The 16,279-nt window shown below is 42.5% G+C and overlaps 1 protein-coding gene across 1 annotated transcript; it reads left to right on the top strand.

Moving 5' to 3' along the window:
* Positions 1-5,212: 5,212 nt before the first annotated feature.
* Positions 5,213-11,477, top strand: LOC144599142 (transmembrane 4 L6 family member 20-like). The gene is made up of 4 exons (XM_078409873.1): positions 5,213-5,383; positions 9,311-9,376; positions 9,497-9,648; positions 11,141-11,477. The coding sequence occupies exons 1-4, from the start codon at positions 5,213-5,215 to the stop codon at positions 11,475-11,477; spliced, it is 726 nt and encodes a 241-aa protein (XP_078265999.1).
* Positions 11,478-16,279: the final 4,802 nt, after the last annotated feature.

Below are 16,279 nucleotides of genomic sequence, written 5' to 3'. Positions count from 1 at the left end.
TATCGATGGAAGGGGGACAGGATAGTGTCAGATGTGGGTTTGCGTGCAATGGGGAAGATAAAGCAGGAAAAGGAAGGTGGGGGGGAGGTTGTTGGTCAGTTACCTGAAATTGGAGATTTCAATGTTCATCCTGTTAGGTTGTAAGCTGCCCAAGTGGAATATCCATCACCTGTGTCTCCTCTGTGTTCTACAGTTCCGCTCTCGCTTACCCTCCCCCCAGATGGAACAGGGATAGAGTTCCACTGGTCCGTACAGCTCACCACACTAGCCTCCGCATCCAACACAACATTCACTGACATTTTTGCCATCTTCAACGTGATATCTCCACCAACCACATCTTCCCATCCTCATCCCTTTCTACTTTCCGCAGAGATAACTCCTTGGTTCGCTCACAATCCTCCAGATTGCGTCTGGCAATGGAGGAGGCCCAGGTTAGAAAGGTCAATATGACAATGGGAAGGGGAGTTAAAAGGGCTAGCAAACAGGAGATGCGGCAGGCCCTGGCTGTTCAGCGAAGCGGTCGCCAATTCTACCTTTGGTCTCGATGATGTAAAAGAGGCCACATACAGAGCACTGAGTGCATTAGATGCGGTTAGAGGAGGTGTACGTGAACCTCTGTCTCATCTGGAAGGGCTGATGGGGAATGGGTGCCTGTGAGAAGGAGGGGACAGGTGTTAGGAATGAGTGGGTTAACACATGATGAGCGTTTGACAGAGCTGGGCCTCTATTCGCTGGAGTTTAGAAGGATGAAGGGGGAACCTCATTGAAACTTACCGAATAGTGAAAGGTTTGGATAGAGTGGATGTGGAGAGCACGTTTCCACTAGTGGGAGAGTCTAGGGTAATATGTCATAGCCTCAGAATAAAAGGACGTTCCTTTTGGGAAGATGAGAAGCAATTTTTTTAGTCATAGGGTGGTGAATCTGGAATTTATTGGCCCAGAAGGCTGTGGAGGCCAGGTCAATGGATATTTTTTAAGGAGAGATAGATAGATTCTTGATTAATATGTCAGGGGTTGTGGGCAGAAGGCAGGAGGATGAGGTTAAGGGGAGAATTGGGTCAGCCATGACGTAATGGGCCAAATGGCCTAATTCTGCTCCTATAACTTATGAACATGTCTCCCGCGGTTGCAGGGAAAAGTACCTGGGGAGGGAGTTGTTTGGGTGGGAAGAGATAAGTGAACCAAGGAGTTGCAAAGCGAGCAGTCTCTGCGGAAAGCAGAAAGGGATGGAGAGGGGAAGATGTGGCTGGTGGAGAGATCACATTGAAGGTTTGCCAATTTTGGTACCATCTAGAACTGTTTTTTACCTTAAAGTCGTCACAGTGACACAACAGGAAATGCTATTGGCTCACTGCTGGATTTGATTCTGACCTGCAGAGTTATCCATGTGGCATTTGCACATTTCTCCTATGATCATCGGTGTTTACCCGAGTGCTCTGGATTCCTCCCACATCCCAAATACCTGCTGGTTGGGCGGTTAATTGTAAATAGAATTGAACAATCATCAGTGAACCTTCACACCTCGGGCCTTATGATGAAAGATAATTGACAAAGCAACTGAAGATAGTTGGGCCTGGGCAACTAACGATTAATTCCTAGTGATATATTGGGGCTGCGGTGATTGGCCTCCAATGGCCATAACCTTTGGGAATGTTTTCCTCTTAATTGCCATTGATTTGTTTTATCAGGAGAATCAGTGTGAAGTTAATGGGCATGGGTGAGTGAGAGAGAGAGAAAGAAGGAAGGAAAGAAGGAAGGAAAGAAGGAAAAAAAAGCACAACATAAAGAAGGAAGGAAAGGTATAGAGAGGGGACATGGTACATTTGAAACAAGGACTGTTCAACGTAACCATGTTAAGTTGAATGTGAGTGCACATGGCTACATGTTTAACTTGACAAAAGTAAGAGGAGTCAAAAGAGAAGTTGTTGAGGGTGAGGACAAGTTCTGCCAGGTTGAGGAGAGTTCTAGTAGAAGGGAACTGATCGGATCTCTGTTCAAGGAAGAAATGGAGGGCCTGAGACCTTCCAGGTGAAGATTGGAGGTGCAAAGGGACTGGCGGTCCAAGGTAAAGATGACGCAATGGAACCCTAGGAGTTCAGTTATTGAAGCGTTGGAGAGCGCATGAGATGTCTCAGATGTAGGTCAAGGAAATGGACAAGGGGAAACAAGATGGAATTGAGATATTTGAAAATGAGTCCCGTGGGACAGGAAAGGGTGGACGCAACGGGTCTGCCTGGGCAGTCCAGTTTACGGATTTTGGGAAAGAGAGAAATGGACAGTGGGGGTTGGGGAACTATAAGGTTGGAGGCTGTAGAGGGATGCCCACAGGTGATGAGACCAATAACAGTCTGGGAGATGGTGGCCTGGACTTTGTCTGTGGTCAAGGGGTAGGTATAAGGAGGTGTCCGATACCTGGTGCCTGGCCTGAGCATGGTAGAGGCCAACCAGCCAGACGGCAACGGCGCCTTCCTTGTCAACAAGTTTGATAACAATATTTGGATTGTTACTGAGTGAGTGGAGGGCTGTGCGGTTAGAGAGGCTGAGAATGGAATAGGTAAGGGGAATGGTGAAGTCAAGGCATGAGTGGCAATGGTACTCTGCCTAAAGATAAAGGAAGGTGCCATCACATCTGTCTAATGATCAATATTGAATGTACAGGCACTAATACTTCATTAAGAGTTTTGCACTGTTGTACATGTATTTTTATTACAAATAAAGTTTATGTTTGAAATAAAAAGAAATTGGAATTAATTCATCCTAAATTTCACATTGAAAAGCAGTCGAGGAAAAATAAACAAGCTACAGGCAAACAGTGTGTTGATTCCTGGAATGAAGTGGCTCTCCTATGAGTTTCAATACGACGTGTAAGTTTGAATAATATTAACATTGGACTATACACACTGGAGTCTACTGAGCCTTGCTGTAGCTGGAAAACCCAGAATGAGGGGGCAAAGTCGAAGAACACTGGGGGAAATCAGCTATTCTGACAGGCAACATTTTGTTATGTAGAACATTATAAATCACTAATGTTTTACAAGGTCTAAACCTGCTCTGTCAATGCGTGTAAACTTGAAATTAATAGATTTTTTGGAGATAAAGGGAACATGGATTTTAGTCAGGGAAATGCAATTAAGCCCTGATCTGCAGTGATTTCATGGGCAGGCAGAATGAGCTGGAAAAGCTGTAAATTTTACAGAAGAATACATCCGACTGTATTATAAAAAAATGCATTTTCAATGAGGATGAGATTTGCCAATTTTTGGACTTACTCGTAATAAAATATACTAAAATCACCTTAGTAGTTATTGGATGGTGACAATAAAATAAACTCAGACTCAAAAAACTCATGATTCCCATGTAATGATTATCTCATTCCTTTGTGAAAACACAGAAATCCAATTCTACTGTCATGCAGACTATTAATAATAAATGAAATACATTAATGTCTTTTTTTGCTGTGTTTTTACCGTCTTGTACAATTTGTGTGCTGTGTGTGTCCATGTGCCTGTCATTTTGTTGCACGATTTCCATCGTGCCTTTACCTCACCGTACTTGTGCAAATGACAATAAACTCAACTTGACTTTACCACTTACTTCAATTTCTGCTGCGATTAACCCTTTTTTCTTCTCCTCTCCATCCTTCCACTGGAATTTATTTCTACTTTTCTAATTCTGATGAAGGACCCTTGACTTGATTAACTCTGTTTTGTTCCTCACAGACGCTTCTTGACCCGTTGAGTGTTTCCAGCATTTTCTGCCTTTGATACTGTCCAGCAAAATTATTTCTAGGCCAGTGCAAGTTCTATTTTTGCAATTTCACAACACTGTAACTTTGAATTTGAAAGATATAAGATGGCACCAGAAACGTGGCGACTGTTGTGTACTGCTTCAGTGTCATTTTTCTTAGGCTCATGCCTAGGTATGATTAAGCAAAAAGCCTCCTCTTTCTCTTTAAGCACACATCGTTTCTTTTTCAGTGAAATCATACTAAAATTTGGGGAATTTTGGCCTTGTTTGCTCAGTTAACTCAAACAACAATCCCCTTATCTCACAAATTAGTGGACCGACTTGGATTTCTTTATTTAAGGGTGGCATGGTGGCGCAGCGGTAGAGTTGCTGCCTTACAGCGAATGCAGCACCGGAAACTCAGGTTCGATCCTGACTACGGGCGCCATCTGTACGGAGTTTGTACGTTCTCCCCGTGACCTGCGTGGGTTTTCTCCGAGATCTTCAGTTTCCTCCCACACTCCAAAGACGTACAGGTATGTAGGTTAATTGGCTGGGCAAATGTAAAAAATTGTCCCTAGTGGGTGTAGGATAGTGGGCGGCGCGGACCCGGTGGGCCTGTTTCTGCGCTGTATTTCTAAATCTAAAACAATAGTGACTATACTTTAAATGTATTTCATCTACATACTAAACCTCTCGTTTGTTTGTTTGTTCCTGAACTACAGCCAAAACGGTACACGATAGCGCGCCAATTTTAGGCCCACCTTACTCACCGTCGTCCCTTTGGTGCTAATGGAAGAAGTTTCATTGAAATCGGTGTTATATTTTAAAAGTTATTCACATTTTAAAGTTTAAATCTATCTCCTAGGGAGGGAGGGATGGAGTGGAGGGGGTGAGGGGGACAGGGGGGATGGGGAGAGGGTGCTGCACCAATGTAGGAGAGGTTTGGGCCCAACGTGTCCACTTGGGCTAGTTTTTAATAAAGTCCTTTTGGTTGTTTCCAGGTCATGAAAGGCATTATATATTTGCAGATCTACTTTTAAAAAATTATTCTCATGAAGGCAAGTAGAAAAGGATAAGAAAAATAAAACTCTGCACTCTGCAGCTACTAGTCTCAGGCTAAATTGTCAATAGTTCCCTGTTTTCTCGGTCTCCCTAACCTGAGGTGGTTGAGATTACCACAGGTTCACTTCCTCATCAGAGTCCTAAATATCTTGCAGTTTCTGAGGAATATACAAAAACCGGGGCAATTCTGTTCTGAGAGAACTGTTTGAAAACCCATTGATGTTAATAATTCAACAGAATTAAAACTAAGAAACTTGGGGAGTTTATTGTAAACATAACTGCTTCATCTCGTTACTTTAAAAAAGTCCTTGAGTTTAATCATTGACGTAATATATAACTACAAAGTTTAAGTTATTCATCGTGAAATCTATTGCTTCCCGAGGTCTTGCCGTGTCAACTGCTGAAGTTGCCAGTGAACAGGATGCCTTGTTTCACCTTATTTAATGGCTCTTGCCTTCTGGCTTTAACTATTTTGGCTATTATTCTGAATTTAATACCTCTGTTCATGGACTATCATCATGGGCACTTATTTCGAAACTCCATATCATGTTACGAATGGTGGCTACCTGGTGTTCTTGGAGGTGGGATCTTGGTAAGAGATTGCACAGCAGTACAAAGAACTATATTGTTTAGTAGATGTGTGTGCTCCATAAATTGATCGTATTAGAAATATTATAATTGTGGACGATAACAGGGCATGGAACAACACATAGTTAAGAAGTGAGAATACTGCTAAAGTGTTACTGGGTATTGAATGGTATGTTGTTGTAGGAGATCAAACTTCGATAGTTATTTCATCCTGGAATATAATTCTTGTGTAAACATCGCATCGGGTATTTCAGAATATTTTTCAGTTCCAAAATAGTTCAGTAGACCAAACAATGCCTGAAGAGTTAGGATACATGTTGATGTTTCAGGCATTGATTTTCATATTGTAGAAGTAAAATTGTTGTAATCATTGAGAAAGTTAACTGGAAACTAGTACAAATGACAGAGTGCTTCCTAAAGCATGACACAGCATTAGAGTGTCCAGTTCTGATTTATTTAATTTCTGCAAATGTTTTAGCAACAGGGTACATCTATTGAGGGCACACTTCTTGCAAATTTAGAAATTGATGTTCCTAGATGGCTTCAATTTAACTAGAATCTGCTTCCATGGCAATACATACCGCACTCACCCACCTGGACAAAGGAAATACATATGTGAGAATGCTCTTTATTGACTACAGCTCGGCATTCAATAATTCCCTCAAAACTTGTCCCCAAGCTCCTTGATCATGGACTGGAGACCTCCATCTCCGGATGGATATTCGATTTCCTGACGGGCAGGCCCCAGGTGGTGAGAATTGGCAGCCACACCTCTTCCTCACTGATCCTCAACACAGGCACACCACAGCGCTCTGTGCTCAGTCCTCTCCTGTACTCCCTGTTCACGCACGACAATACTGCTAAGCACAGCTCAAACATCATCCTAAAGTTTGCTGACGACACGACCATCTTGGGCCTCATCACAGACAACAATGAGACGGCCTACAGAGAGGAGGTAAAGGCACTAAACAGCTGGTGCCAGGAAAATAACCTCTCTCTCAATGTCAGCAAAACTAAAGAGATGATCGTGGACTACAGGAGACAATGGGGGAGTGGACACCTCCCCATCCACATCGGTGATGCTGAGGTTGAAAGGGTCAGCAGCTTTAAGTTCCTCGGTGTGCACATCACTGAGGACCTTTCCTGGACACTGCACACGGACACAGTAACAAAGAAGCCCCACCAGCGGCTCATTTTCCTGAGAAGACTGAGGAAGTTTGGCATGAACGCCAGCATCCTCACAAACGTCTACAGATGCACCATCGAGAGCCTGCTGACGGGCTGCATTACAGTCTGGTACGGGAACTGTTCTGCCCACTGCCACAAATCACTACAGAGAGTGGTGAAGACGGCACAGCACATCACTGGCAACTGTCTCCCGGCCATTCATTACATTTTCTACCGGCGGTGACTGTGGAAGGCACGCAGCATCATCAAGGACCACAGCCACCCAGCATGCAGGCTGTTCTCCTTGTTACCGTCAGGCAGACGATACAGGAGTATGGCTGCACGTACCACCAGACTTAAGAACAGTTTCTACCATCAGGCCATCAAGCTTCTGAACTCATAAACACATTTCACATCATATATGTTGATTATTTTAGTATTGTGTTTTTACCTTACTAATGTCATTTTAATCTTATTTATCATTGGAATATTACTGCTGAGGTGACCTGTTGTCTTGTCAAATACATTTCATTGTATCGTTGACCCTGGGCCAACCTACATATGACAAATATTATTATTATTATTCATCTTTAATTTGCAGCATAATGACATTATTGTGTTACTTTTTATTCCTGAGCTGTTAAAAATAAGATAAGATAAAACCAGAACTTTTGGTCATTTGATTAGAACATGGAAAGATAGGTGCAGAAGGAGGTTGCGAAACATTCCCGACTGAACCTCTATCAAAGTAACATATTCCTGTTCCCTCTCCTTGTTCGTGAATGCCTTTAGTGCTTAGAAATCACCTTTGATTAAGTATAACCAACAACCTGGTCTCCCCAACTGCTACGTCACCATACTTGTGTCTATGAAAATAAACTTGTAGTAACAAAGAACTCCAGATGCCAGTTTATACTAAAGATAGTCACAAGGTCCTGGAGTAACCCAGCATATCAGTCAGCATCTCTGGAGAAAAAAACATGGGTGACGTTTTGGGTCGGGACCCTTCCTCAGGCACTTTGTGTCTATCTTTGATGATAAACTTGACTTTCGGTGACAGAAATGTCCACAGGATCACTCCTTCATCACAGACCTATCTTGAGACTGTGTCCCCTGGTTTTAGGATACTCCAGGCTGACAAATTAGTCTGCCCGCATCCTTTCTGTCGAGCCTTGTCAGAATTATATATTTCAGTGAGATGTCCCCTCATTCTTCTAAACTATGGCGAATCTGGCCAAACTCTCCTCATACGAGTATATCCATTTAAAGGTAAGTACACCTAAACTGTACAAATATCCAAGATATGATTTCACCTGTTATAGTTGTAGTTGAACATCATGCAGTTGATCACCATTTATTGAGATGCACCACTGCATGGTTTGGGAACAGCTCCATCCAATACCGCAAGAAATTGCAGAGAATTGTGCACCATCACACAAACCAACCTCCTTTCCATTGACTCAATTTACACCTCACGCTGCCTTGGCAAGGCCACCAGCATAATCAAGGACGAGTCATACACTAACAACTCCCTCTTCTCCCCTCTCCCATAAGCCAAGTGGTACCGAAGTGTAAAAACGCACACCCCCAGATTTAGGGACAGCTTCTTCCCAGCTGTTATCAGGCAACCGAACCATCCTACCAACAACTAGAGAGCATTCCTGAGCTACTATCTACCTCACTGGAGGCCCTCAGACTATAATTAATCAGACATTACTGGACTTTATCTTGCACTAAAAGTTATTCATATTATTCCCTTATATATGTACATTGTGGATGGCTCGATTACAATCATGTATTGTCTTTCTGCTGACTGGTTAGCACGCAAAAAATATTTACACTGGCATTTTGATGTTGAAGGCAAAACTAAAGTCAATAAATATGAGTCTAATATAGGTATCCTTGTTATCCAGATGTTCCAAGGGTAAATGCAGGGCCAGGGAGATGGCATTTGCCATGGTCCATCACACAAACCAACCTCTCTTCCACTGACTCCATTTACACCTCACACTGCCTCGGCAAGGCCACCAGCATAATCAAGGACTAATCACACCCCCATCATTCCCTCCTCCCCTCTTCCATCAGGCAAGAGGTATAGAAGTGTGAAAACACACTGCTCTAGATTTAGGGACAGTTTCTTCCCAGCTGTTATCAGGTAATTGAACCTAACAACTAGAGAGCAGTCCTGAGACAACTACCAACAACTAGAGAGCGGTCCTGAGTTACCATCTACCTCATCAGAGACCCTTAGACTATCATTAAGATGTCTGTGAATACTCCCATTAGTTGGTCTGTGCAGGTCCTGAGGACATGGTCAGGGAGTCCATCAGGGCCAGTTACTCTCTGCGAGTTCACGCTCAAGGTGACCTGTTGTCAACGATGGTGGCCATGGGTACACATGCACATGAAGTGGTTGTTTGGGGGGGGGGGGGGGGCGGGTAACATCATCTCACTGACCAGTTGTTCAAAACAAACATAGAAGGTATTGAGGTCGTCTGGGAGGGATGCGTGGTTGCCAGCGATACTGCCTGGCATTGCATTGTAACCCTTGCCATAACCAACAGGTGTCTGCGTGGTTATCCAGCTTGGTCTAGAATTGTCTCTTGCCCATAATTGTTTTGCAAATTTTGGAACATGCCACTTTGTAAAAGTTGCTAAAAGTGCAAAATTGTTGAAATTGATGCATGCTTTTAAGGCAATTTCTTTAACACTTTAATAACCTTAAAGTGGACGTTTCTGACCGTATGTTTTGATTCTGAAACAGGTTATACCGGCTGCGTCCATGTCTTTGGCAGCACGTAAGGGACAGAAATGCAATACCAGAACTGGGGTAGGTGGAAAAATATCATCGACCCGCTCAATCTAAATCAAAATGTCAATCAATATTTTCCTCCAAAGTTCGGGTATGTCAATAAAAAGATTCTTGCCATTTTTTTGTTCTGACTTCCAGTTCCTACTGTCTGCACTGTTCAGCCTGATCGGTGTTGTTGGAGCTCTCTACTGTGCTTTGGTTTCACTTTGTTCCCTCGTGAAGGGGCCGTTGATCTGCAATACAGCAGGTCACAGTGTAGACAACTGCAAAATTTCAATGGAAGATATAAGGCAAGTACATTGAACCGCCAAAGGTGTACAAGCACACGTGGTATACCCGACTACGTATAAAAATCATTCATTCTGGATTAACAATTCTCCAACCAATTTATCTCGCATCCTAAACTGCAGAGATAGAACTTATAGTTCGCTGGTATTTATAGTTTCAGCAAAGTTTAAACTAAAGAAAATTCTGTCCTTTCAACACTTAAAGTAAAAATAGGGATTAACAAAGAAATCTGGCCTTGGTTGCTAAGAAACAAACAAGATTTCACAAATTGGAGGAGGTGCAAAAGAAAAGCAATTTGTCAATGTTCTCCTATCCCCTGGACCATCACAGGCTAGGGATCAAAGCAGCGATAAAGAATCACACCTTATAATAAATGTCACCACCAAAAAGAGAGAACCAGTTAGTTTTTGTCTGAGAGAAAAATGTTCAAGGACAGCAGGTAAAGCTCCCTGTCCTTCAACTCATTTGCCATTCGCTGTTCTGTCTACTCTGTGGCAGGGTCCCCGTTTAATATCTCAACCCTTAATATCTTCCATCACGTGTTGTATGTTTTCTCCCGACATTGAACGAGGCCTTTTTCAGGTCACCGTCTACATTGGGTCTCAAAACCCACCCATCTCCCCACTTAGCTCCCTGTTATCTAGTAAATGGTATTGTTTGCTATTGTCACATGTATTGAGATACAGTGAAAAGCTTTCTTTGCGATCTATCCAGTCAAATCATATGATACACGTTCAATCAAGTCATACAAAAGTATGCCAGGGAGCGCAAAGAGAAAAATAGTGGTGAAGGCAGACACAATAGTGGTGTTTTTTTTAGCTAGGCACATGGAAGTGAGGGAATAGTAAAATATGGCTGAAATCCTGGCAGATGAGATCAGTTTAACTTGGTTTGGACATAAAATAGAAATGTTGGATGTAATGTAAAACACTGGGTTGACCAGGCTTTGTGCTGCTCCGGTCATTCAACTAGAGGAAGGATGTGGTTGCTCAAGAGAGAATGCAGGGGAGAATCACCAGGATGTTGCTGAGATTGGATGACTTTAGTTATTCGAAGAGAGTGGATAACCTGGGGTTGTTTTCCCTGAAGCAAGGGGAGGTGACCTGATAAAGGTATATAAAATCATAAGAGGCATAGATAGGGTAGATAGTCTTTCCTTTTTCAATTATAGGGATAGCAAGAGGGAGGAAGAGTTTTAAAAGGGATCTGAGGGAATAGTTTTTTTACACAAAGACTGATATCATGTTGATATCTGGAACTCACTGCCAGAGAAGGTGATGGAGACAGAAACAATAACTGGTTTAAGAGTCATTCAGACAGGCACATAAATAGTCATGGCTTAGAAGATATAATCCCGAATGCAAGCAAATGGGATTTGAATGGTAAAAGGGTTGGCATGGACACAGTGTGCCAAAGGGCCTGTTTCATTCTGCGCTGTATAACTCTATGACTCGTAACTTTACATTGTATTAATCAATTAATTTATTTTTATAGCTCCCTTTCAAAACTCAAGTTTGAATTAAAGTGGTTTCTGGAAGATGAATGTGGAATTAATCAAACTGCCTTTCCAACGGAACCAACTCTTCTGCCAAATTTAAATTTTACCAGAGTCCCTATCAACGAATCACTGGTTTTGGGTACTAAAGCAGAACCAAATGCTCAGATCTCAGAGATACCTGCAGAGCTGCAAAAGACAATTCACGTGATCACTTTCACTGGACTCCTTCTAGTGGCAATACTGGAAGTGATTGTCAGCGCAATGCAAATAATCGTTGGAATTTGCGGCTGCTTCTGCAGGTCATCCAGAAGAAACGACAGTGGGCCTGTGTAATATATAATTTCTATCCACAACTAGATTTTCTGTCCAGAAAAAGACCAGTTACATCACCCTTTCAAAATGTGCCAACACCAATGGTTTGTGAAAACTGAATTGTACAGACAGCAACCTTTTGCCATTCAATCTCCTCCCCATCCTGCAACCCACCCCATCCCCTTTCCTCCCCCCTCCTCCTCCTCTGTGTTGCACCTGGATTTGCAACTATTTATCCTCTCCCCCTCCCCCACCTATACACCTTCCTCTGGCTTCACAATTTGCAACTCTTCAATCCCTTTGTCTCACACCTTTTTTCATCTCTGTCCAACCATCTGCCTATCAACCCTCCCCCCCCTCCCCACCACTTACAATCAGTCTGAAGAAGTGACCCTACCGGAAACATCACCTATCCATGTTCTCCGGGCATGCTGCCTGACTCCAGCACTTTGGGTCTTTTTCTGTTAAAAAAATCACAGTTTAACAGCATTACCTGACCTTATTTCAAACCTCTTTGTGTTGAATCATTTCATTACGTGGCACAGGTATCTAATTGTTTGTATGCAAACTTGCACAATTCTAGTCAATTCTAGTCTTGGGACTAACCCCATTTTGACCCAGACTCGCTACCACAGCCACATCTGCTTTCTTGGGATTGACATCAGTCTGAAGAAGGGTCTCGACCCGAAACGTCACCCATTCCTTCTCTCCCGAGATGTTGCCTGACCTGCTGAGTTACTCCAGCATTTTGTGAATAAATACCTTCGATTTGTACCAGCATCTGCAGTTATTTTCTTATACATTCTAGTCACTAATGTTGACTCCAGAATATCTCCTACATGACCCTTATTATTGTCTTGTCTGAAACTGTACTTAGAAAATCTTGCTGTCGTTGATTGTAATCTTGTACTCAAGCATTGTGGCTTCCTTGTCTATATATTCTCTTACTGAATCAGAATAAAGTACTGGTTTTAACACTTACAGCTGAGTCCAATCTCTTCAGTCCCATGTGGTCCCTATGATCAATTGTACAGGGCCCTAGTGAGACCACACTTGGAGTACTGTGTGCAGTTTTGGTCTCCAAATTTGAGGAAGGATATTCTTGCTATTGAGGGCGTGCAGCGTAGGTTCACTAGGTTAATTCCCGGAATGGCGGGACTGTCGTATGTTGAAAGACTGGTGCAACTAGGCTTGTATACACTGGAATTTAGAAGAATGAGAGGGGATCTTATCGAAACATATAAGATTATTAAGGGGTTGGACACGTTAGAGGCAGGAAACATGTTCCCAATGTTGGGAGAGTCCAGAACTAGGGGCCATAGTTTAAGAATAAGGGGTAGGCCACTTAGAACGGAGATGAGTAAAAACTTTTTCAGTCAGAAAGTTGTAAATCTGTGGAATTCTCTGCCTCAGAAGGCAGTGGAGGCCAATTCTCTGGATGCCTTCAAGAGAGAGCTGGATAGAGCTCTTAAAGATAGCGGAGTCAGGGGGTATGGGTAGAAGGCAGGAACGGGGTACTGATTGTGAATGATCAGCCACGATCACATTGAATTGTGGTGCTGGCTCGAAGGGCCAAATGGCCTACTCATGCACCTATCGTCTATTTTTAATAAGAAGGAATGAAATTGAGAAATTTATCACGTTGTGTTGCCAACTTGCTCTTCTCGCCTCGGCTCTGAGATGATTTGTTTTCACTCAGGTTATGGGGGTTCTGAGGTGATGTGGTAGAGGTCCTAATGTCTGCTTTGGGAGTCATGTGTTAGGGGCATAGAGGAGGTGGCCTGTCCACTGCCATTGTTCTGCCGTGATGGCAGATTTGCAATGGGTGTTTATCTTACGGATGCCTCACTGATGATTTGCAATTTGGTATTTCAGAGTACACATACACAACCTTTGCCTGCCTACTGAAGTTCAGTGATTGAGGTGAGAGTGACCTTGGCAGCAGAGTGAACGTTTGAGTGTTTGACAGGACTGGGTCTGTAATCGCTGGAGTTTAGAAGGATGACGGGGGGACCTTAGTGAAACTTATCAAATAATGAAAGGCCTGGAGAGAGTGGATGCGGAGAGGATGTTTCCACTAGTGGGAGAGGGTGATGGTGGAAGGTTGCTTCTCAGAATGGAGGCCTGTGACTAGTGTGCCACAGGGTTCGGTGCTGAGCCCGTTACTGTTTGTCATCTACATCAATGATTTGGAAGAGAACATACAGGATAAGATTAGCAAGCTTGCTGATGATACAAAAGTTAGTGGTTTTGCAGATAGTGAATATGGTTGTGAACGATTGCAGCAGGATCTGGATCGATTGGCCAGGTGGGCGGAGGAATGGTTGATGGAATTTAATACAGAGAAGTGTGAGGTGTTGCATTTTGGGACGTCGAACAAGGGCAGGACCTACATAGTAAATGGTAGGCCTCTGGGTAGTGTTGGAGCAGAGGGATCTAGGAGAACAAGTGCATCCTTCTTGTTTTTGACTAATGTCCCAATTTCCCTCGCCAGCCAAGCTTCCTTACGTTTGCCTGCTTTGCCTTTCACTCTAACGGGGACATACACATCCTGAGCTCTCTTCAGTACACTTTTAAAAACATTCCATTTGGCCGATGTTCCTTTCCCCTCAAATAACCTGCTCCAGTCAACTCGAGCGAGACCTTCTCTCATACCCTCAAAGTTGGCCTTACCCCAGTTGAGCATTTTAACACGTGGACCCTCTCCGTCCTGATCCATAACTATCTGAAACCTGTGGAGATTAAGATGATTGCAGTGACAGTGAAATCACTCTGTGGGCAAGGTGAACAACTGATTAGCATCTCATTATCAAGGCAGCAAGGTTCTACTTGTGATGAATAAAATTGTAAAATTATTTGGACCAGTGGCTCCCATAATGGGCGGTACCACTGCATTGGGGAGTCTGGGATTACCTAGAGGGGGGGGAGGGTAAGAGGCTAAGATGGCAGGGGGCTGAAGACATTGCGGTTATGGAGGAATAACTATTTGAGCTACAAATTTCATTGAGCTGAAGGTTAAGGATTCGTACCAGGAGTTTTGGTTACGGAAAGATATTTCTGATCACTATCCTGAACTAGGGATAACTCTTTGTTGCATTTCCAACATTATATTTGGTGTAACGTGGTTTTAGTCTGGTCACCCAACTTCTCTCCACATGAAGAAATTGACACCAGATTACTGAATGTGAAGATTTGTGACATCTGTTAAGTGACTTTAAACCAGACATTGGGAAAACGGTTTCATTTCATTGAGCCCATCCATTGCACTGAGAATTTACTGAACAGTGTAGTTACTAAATGTGGTATCTAAGACTCTTGCTAAATGACTATTAGACTTTGCAAATCTGGTATCACTGGATCAAGTTCATCAATTTTGTTAAATTAATTAAACTAAAAAGCTGCAAGTGGATTTTAAATGAATGTGCAATCAATCGTCACTGTTTTGAATTTTATTGTGTTATTATCTTCCTTAGTGGGTCGTTCAAACTGCTATTCTGAATAATGCTTTTTCTAAGGCAGGGAGCACAGGGGATTAGTTTATGGAGCCAAGGGATGGTGTTTAGGAACCACTGATTTAGACCAACCTCATCCCACTTTAGACACAAAGTCCTGGAGTAACTCAACGAGTCAGGCAGCATCTCTGGAGAAAAAGGATGGGTTTCAGTCTGATGATGGGTCCCGACCTGAAACGTCACCCATCCTTTTTCTCCAGAGATGCTGCCTGACCCCCTGAGTTACTCCAGCACTTTGTGTCTACCTTCGGTATAAACCAGCATCTGCAGTTCCTTTCTACACACTCATCCCACATTAATGTCCAATGACGCAAATAAATGTCAATGACAACTGGACAGGTTTGGTACAAGAAATATGAACTAGATATATTATTCACTAACTTGAAGTGCTTCTTTATGGTCAGGAACTCTGCAAAGTATCACCATTGATAGCTCCAAATTGGACATCAACATTTCCAAAAATACTTACATTCTTTTGATCTAACAGTTTCCCATAATCATGATTAGAAGCTGCTGAAAAATATAGGTTACATGTAGCAAAAAAAGAATCATTTGCAATTCTATGAAAATTTGCTGTGGTTCAGTTTGAAGTAGACCTTTGCTACCATTACTTTTCAATCTGAAATCAAAGATTTGCTGCTTGCAGTTAAACATTGTCATGTTGGAAAAATGCATACAAGAACTAAACTGTAAAGCCAGCAAGAAAAATCAATCAACTTTTGACCGATGAGAGCTGTTTATCAGACACCAATGCCTAGATATTGAGAGATGACTAATGGTCAATCATTCTTCTTCCCAGGTTTCCAAAAATAGCAGAATAAATCAAATAATGAAAAATCATTCAGTGAAAAAGTGTTTCCTCTGATGTTGCAGTAACAGGTCTGTTTGCCATCAGAGCTGATTCAATTATCATTTTAAAGCATCTCTACATGAAATTAGCATAAACTGATCAGGTTTCTAATTTGTCATTAATCAGAAATGCTTGGAGATTTAGTTATCTCGGGCTGTTTTCCATCACACTTGCTGTTGGATACTCTTAGCTGCCATCTTCATGAAATACCTAGTCCATGCCATTCTTTTCAAAGTGTCCCAAGTGAAAATATAGTAACAATATTTCTTGATAGTTTCCATTTCATGTTGTTTTTGTCAAAAAATCCAGATGTGCCAGATTTGTTTTAACCCTCACGTTACATGCAGAAATGGCACATCATCCTTAATTGTTTAGCATTTATCACGTGTGATAACTAAACGACAGAAAAACATGAATCCAACTTACTGGGAAAAAAATAGTTGGGTGCAAGGAATGGGGGG

The sequence above is a fragment of the Rhinoraja longicauda genome, chromosome 13 (assembly GCF_053455715.1).
Source record: "Rhinoraja longicauda isolate Sanriku21f chromosome 13, sRhiLon1.1, whole genome shotgun sequence".
Taxonomy (NCBI): Eukaryota; Metazoa; Chordata; class Chondrichthyes; order Rajiformes; family Arhynchobatidae; genus Rhinoraja; species Rhinoraja longicauda.
Note: the sequence above shows the minus strand (reverse complement) of the source record. Positions and strands in the feature narration are given on the sequence as shown.

Coding starts and splice junctions, on each gene's coding strand:
- LOC144599142 (XM_078409873.1), top strand. CDS start 5,213: ATGCCTTGTTTCACCTTATTTAATGGCTCTTGCCTTCTGGCTTTAACT. Junction 5,384..9,310: donor TTCTTGGAGGTGGGATCTTG/GTAAGAGATTGC, acceptor ATTCTGAAACAG/GTTATACCGGCTGCGTCCAT. Junction 9,377..9,496: donor AATGCAATACCAGAACTGGG/GTAGGTGGAAAA, acceptor TCTGACTTCCAG/TTCCTACTGTCTGCACTGTT.